Here is a 5,056-nt window from a genome sequence, read left to right on the forward strand (position 1 = left end):
CCACCACCTCCTTTATTACAAAAGAAAACTCACAAGAAACAGAAAATTACTATCATTATACATAATTTTTTGTCTTTTCTTTTTTGGTACTGGGGATCGAACCCAGGATGTTGCACTTGCTAGGCAAGTGCTTTGCCACAGAGCTACATCCCTGGTCATTATACATAATTTTTGATTTTACTCAGTGATACAAGACTTTTATAATAAAGATCTTTCAACAAAAAGACAATTGACAATAGGAATGGAAGGATCTAATACTAAATTATGTTTATCCCATTTGCTGTTGTAATCAGTAAGTGTAGTCTTACATGCTTATCTCTTGGGAGTTTTTATTTAAGTCACTTCTTCTAAAAGTTAGGTGTGCCACATAGGTATGATTCAAAGGGTAAGACACTTGCCTCATGACTCCAATACTGCAAAAGAAAATGGTCAATTTGTGAGAAATTCCTATGAATCTGATGGAAAGTGGAATTATGATCTACTTGATGTGCAAATTGTGAATCTTCATTTCTAACAATATCCAAGGCTATGTTGCTGATGCATTGAATCACATAAGGGAAAGATTTAGAATAAAACAAAAAAGAAAGAGAGAGCCAAGCATTGGTGGCTCACACCTGTAATCCTAGCTACTCTGGTGGCTGAGTTCTAAGGATTGTGGTTCAATGCCAGGCTGGACAGACAGACCATGAGATTCTAACCTCGGATTAATCAATAAAAGCCAGAAGTAGAAGTGTGGCTCAAGTAGTTGAGCACTAGCCATGAGCAAAAACAGCCACATGAAAACTTTTCAGTCCCTGAATTTTAGCCCAATAACAACACCAAAATAAAAAGCTCATTTTTTGCTGAGCCTTTTTAACTAGTATAATCAAGATATATTTATAGAGAACACTAAAACCAAAATCCACATACACACATGCATTTGGGCTAAAATTACAGTTATTGTTTAATGAAAAATGGGGGCAATGACATTGTCCTGATAGTATTTCTTCTGAGTACAGTCCTCAAGGCCTGCTTTACATCTTTGTTCCTCAGACTGTAGATCAACGGGTTAAGCACAGGACTCACAAACGTGTAGAAGACAGCTATGATTTTTGACTCATCAACAGTCTTATCAGTTGGTGGCCTGACATACATGCAGAAGAGTGTCCCGTAAAATAAGGTCACCGCCATCATGTGAGAACCACAGGTGGAGAAGGCCTTGCGCCTTCCCTCTGCCGATTTGATCCGGAGGATGGCAGCAATAATGAAGGCATAGGACACAAGGATGATGGTGAGGGAAGTGGAAAGGTTGAAACCAGCTGATATGAGCATGGCATGTTCTTTGATGTAAGTGTCAGAGCAGGAGAGCTTAATGAGAGGCGGATCAGCACAGTAGAAATGGTTGATCACATTGGATCTGCAGAAGGTCAGGCGGAAGGTCAAGATGGCCTGGAAGAGGCCGTCTGAGAAGCCATAGACATAAGGATATGTGGCCAAGCCAATGCAAACTCCCCTTGACATTTTCACACTGTAGCGTAGAGGGTTGCATATGGCCACGTAGCGGTCATAGGCCATGGCTGCCAGCATATAAAACTCAGTGAGGAGAAGTGCGATGAATATGTAACACTGGATAAAGCAGCCTGCAAAGGAAATGGTCTTCTTGGCTGATAAGAAATTGGTCAGCATCTGTGGGGTTGCATTGCATGTGTAGCACAAGTCCACGAAGGCCAGGTTAGTGAGAAAGAAGTACATGGGTGTGTGAAGACGAGAGTCTAGTCTGATTAATGTTATCAGGCCTAGGTTACCGAAGAGAGTGACAAGGTAGACCACCAGGAACAGCACAAAGAGGACAGGCTGGAGTTCTGGGCGATCCGTGAGCCCTAGCAAAATGAATTCTGTTATGGTACTGCCATTTGTGATGGCCATTTCCTGAGACTCAGGGTCTGACCTTGAAGGTATGAAAAATCAAGCAGAGATAAGGATACTAATAAGTTGCATTCAAAGTCATAGTTTACTTAGAATTTACTGGGCTCTTGTTTAATATTTTTTACTATATCATTACATTATCTTTGTGTTAAATTACTATTCTATTATTTCAATACCTATAGTCACATATGTATGGCCACAAGTAAAACTAAGCTAGATTTTTTTGTTATGTTATTATGTCCCTAATTTTTTTTTGCCTTTCAACCTACATACCCTTCAAGGCTCTGTGAATCATTCCACAACCTATTCCTTTCTATTGCTTTCACCTTTGAGTCTGTTTTGATCTTTATGATCTTTGCTTTTAGTATACTCAATGTGACTCATTTATTCTTAGAACATGCCATCTCAGAAATGTTTCTCCCATTCATACCTGCTATATTAGTTCCTCAAGGAAGCTGAACCAAAGTCCAGCTAATAATTATTTCATGTGTGGCAGAATATGTTTATGGGCTGAGTTTTTTTTTCTTCTTTTTTTTTTTTTTTTGGTGTGGAGGGTGTGCTGAGTTTTCTAAAAAATGAAAGCACAGAGCAGCATAAAAGAATGAATAATCAGCCACATTTCACTTGTATCTGAATGAGCCATTACATTCGAAAGGGGTGCTTTTAATACCTGCCCTCTGTTGTGTCTCAAGTGATTGTGTACATCACGTTAATTAAGCATAAAACAAATCTTATGTGCTACTCAATCTATTGTGTGACTATGCAGTATAAATACAGAAATGAATATCCCCTCTCCTGCCTTCTTTCAAGTGGGTAAGAATGGATAGAATTTAAGTAAATAAAGTGAATAAATATTTTTAATCATAAATATGAAGGTCAGGAAAGACTTTACCTGAAGGTTGACTTTTTTCCTTTAGTGATGAAGTGAAGAAAATAAGATGAAAAAATACTGAATGAGTCCTTTTAGGAAGTGGTAGTGGTTATCTGGGCCCAAATATAACAATTCTTTAAAATATTCTAGCTGAGAGTTCCCTTTAAAGAACAGATTTTATTCCCATGATAGAGAAATACAACCAGAAATTGTATTTGAATGTAATTTGTTTTATGCAACTTAAAGAATCTTCCAACATGTTTTTTTTTAACCACCAGGACTTTGTGTCCTCAGTGAAATCCTTACAAAACATAAAGTAGATCAGACATTAGAATGAAAAAAGGCAACGTAAGATTACAATAGCTGCACAAACAGAGGAAACTGTGAGTCAGGCTGACTTCCTTTTTGCAGAGGAGGAAGGGGGCCCCTGAACACAGAGCTTCTGGGCTTGCTAGGTCTTAGCAGGTGAGCCTTCTCATAGCAAAGGGAAAATCAAACATGGGGTAGTTCTAGGACAGAAGAAAGACAGAAATTATTAAACCTGAAACTGGGACCATATATATGAGATACAGAGTCTAGTACAAAATAGAAATATAAGGCTTCTTGTTCTATGAATTTCAAATTTCAAGCCTGGGGAAGTTGAGTGTGAAATCAAGTCTGGTTATCTTCTGAGTAGAGTATTTTTCTCTTGTAAGGATTGCTTATTCATGGAGAACACAGACTGCCAGCACTGACAGTGAGGATAAGGATGGAGAAGTAAGAACTGAGTTCTTTGTTCACATAAAAATAAGAGTAAATAAGTTGGGCACCCTGGGCTCATACCTGTAATCCTGGATAATCAGGAGGCTGAGGTCTGAGGATTGGAGCTGGAAGCCTGCCCCAGTAGGAAAGTCCATGAGAGTAGCCAATAAACTAACATCAACAACAAAAAGACAGAAAGTAAAGCTCTGGATGAAGTGGTAGCACCTTAGCCTTGACAAATCAAGGACAGTGCCCAGGCTCTGTCTTCAGCCCATATATACACATGTATGGTGTGTGTGTGTGTGTGTGTGTGTGTGTGTGTGTGTGTGTGTATGTATGTGTGTACATGAAGACTTCCAAAAGAAAGTGATTCAGCATGTATGAAGATGGCCTACAGGTAAACAATTTCTAAGAGCTGCTTATGAATATAAATTCTGTAGGCTTACAAATGAATAAGGAAAGTGTCAGAGAAAAACAGAAGTGTTAAAGAAAAGTTATTACTAAGAATTAACTTTTAGAATTGTCTTTTAGTTTTGGAATTTTTAAATTTCTCTGTTTCTATCAATTCCTTTTAGCTACATTCTAAGTAAATTGCTATGTCAAAAACTATGATTAAAAAAACAAGTTTGACAAGAACTGTACTCACTACCTTACATATGTAACTGTAACCCCTCTGTACATCAACTTGACAATAAAAATTTTAGAAAAATTATAAAAAGAAACAACCTGGACTTAACTTTAAGTATCTTGCAATTGTGTTCTTTGAATTCAGAGAAAGTGAAGAATTACAAGTAGCTAACTCTGTTTATCTAGTGTTCAAACTGGGAAAATTTTGTTTTGTATTCTTTGTATTTGAAATTAATAGAAAAATAAAAAACAATGTGGAAAAAAGAGAAAATTCCAATGAAATAATTAGTCTTCATCAGAGATGAATGCCTATGTTTGAAATCTTACCCCCCAAATCTAAGGAACTCGCATGTCCTGTGGATTGAATCTATGAGTGTTCCTATTAGAATAAGCCCACCATTGATCTGAACTTGGCCTCACATTTGCTGCAGTGAGAGAAGTTCTGTTCCTAGTTATCTTTCTGAAAAGTATCAACTAAGAAGATCAAATCATATGTAAATAAGACAGAAATGAATTGAACTTCAAATTTTGCTGTTAAAAGCAGCAAGGGCTGCATATATACATTTTTTTAAAAAAAAAAAATAGAGTGCACCAGTAATTTATTCTAAAGCCTTGTAGTTGGGAATACTTTTTTCCCTAATGTGTGCTTTTGAAAGTAGAGATAAGTAATGTGCTTGAAATGAACAGGTAGAAACACCACAAATAGTTTCTTTTTACCAACAAACACTCAAATTGACTTAAAATCTGAATCAAATGGGAATGTTGTTAATAGAAATATAATCTATATTCTCTCTTACTTGCTATGAACAACTCCTGAGAAAAAAGATCGTCATTTTTAGAACTAAAAGTCAAGATCCCTGCTCTCCACTAATTTAAATTGGTCACAAATGATTTTTTAAGTAAAATGTAAAA

At 36.8% G+C, this 5,056-nt stretch overlaps 1 protein-coding gene across 1 annotated transcript; it reads right to left on the bottom strand.

The window, feature by feature from the left end:
* Positions 1–936: 936 nt before the first annotated feature.
* On the bottom strand, positions 937–1,905 carry LOC125362563 (olfactory receptor 5M11). Its single transcript, XM_048361382.1, has one exon. The coding sequence runs from the start codon at positions 1,903–1,905 to the stop codon at positions 937–939; it is 969 nt and encodes a 322-aa protein (XP_048217339.1).
* Between the last annotated feature and the right edge of the window lie 3,151 nt (positions 1,906–5,056).

This window comes from Perognathus longimembris, chromosome 13 (assembly GCF_023159225.1).
Source record: "Perognathus longimembris pacificus isolate PPM17 chromosome 13, ASM2315922v1, whole genome shotgun sequence".
In the NCBI taxonomy this organism is placed as follows: domain Eukaryota; kingdom Metazoa; phylum Chordata; class Mammalia; order Rodentia; family Heteromyidae; genus Perognathus; species Perognathus longimembris.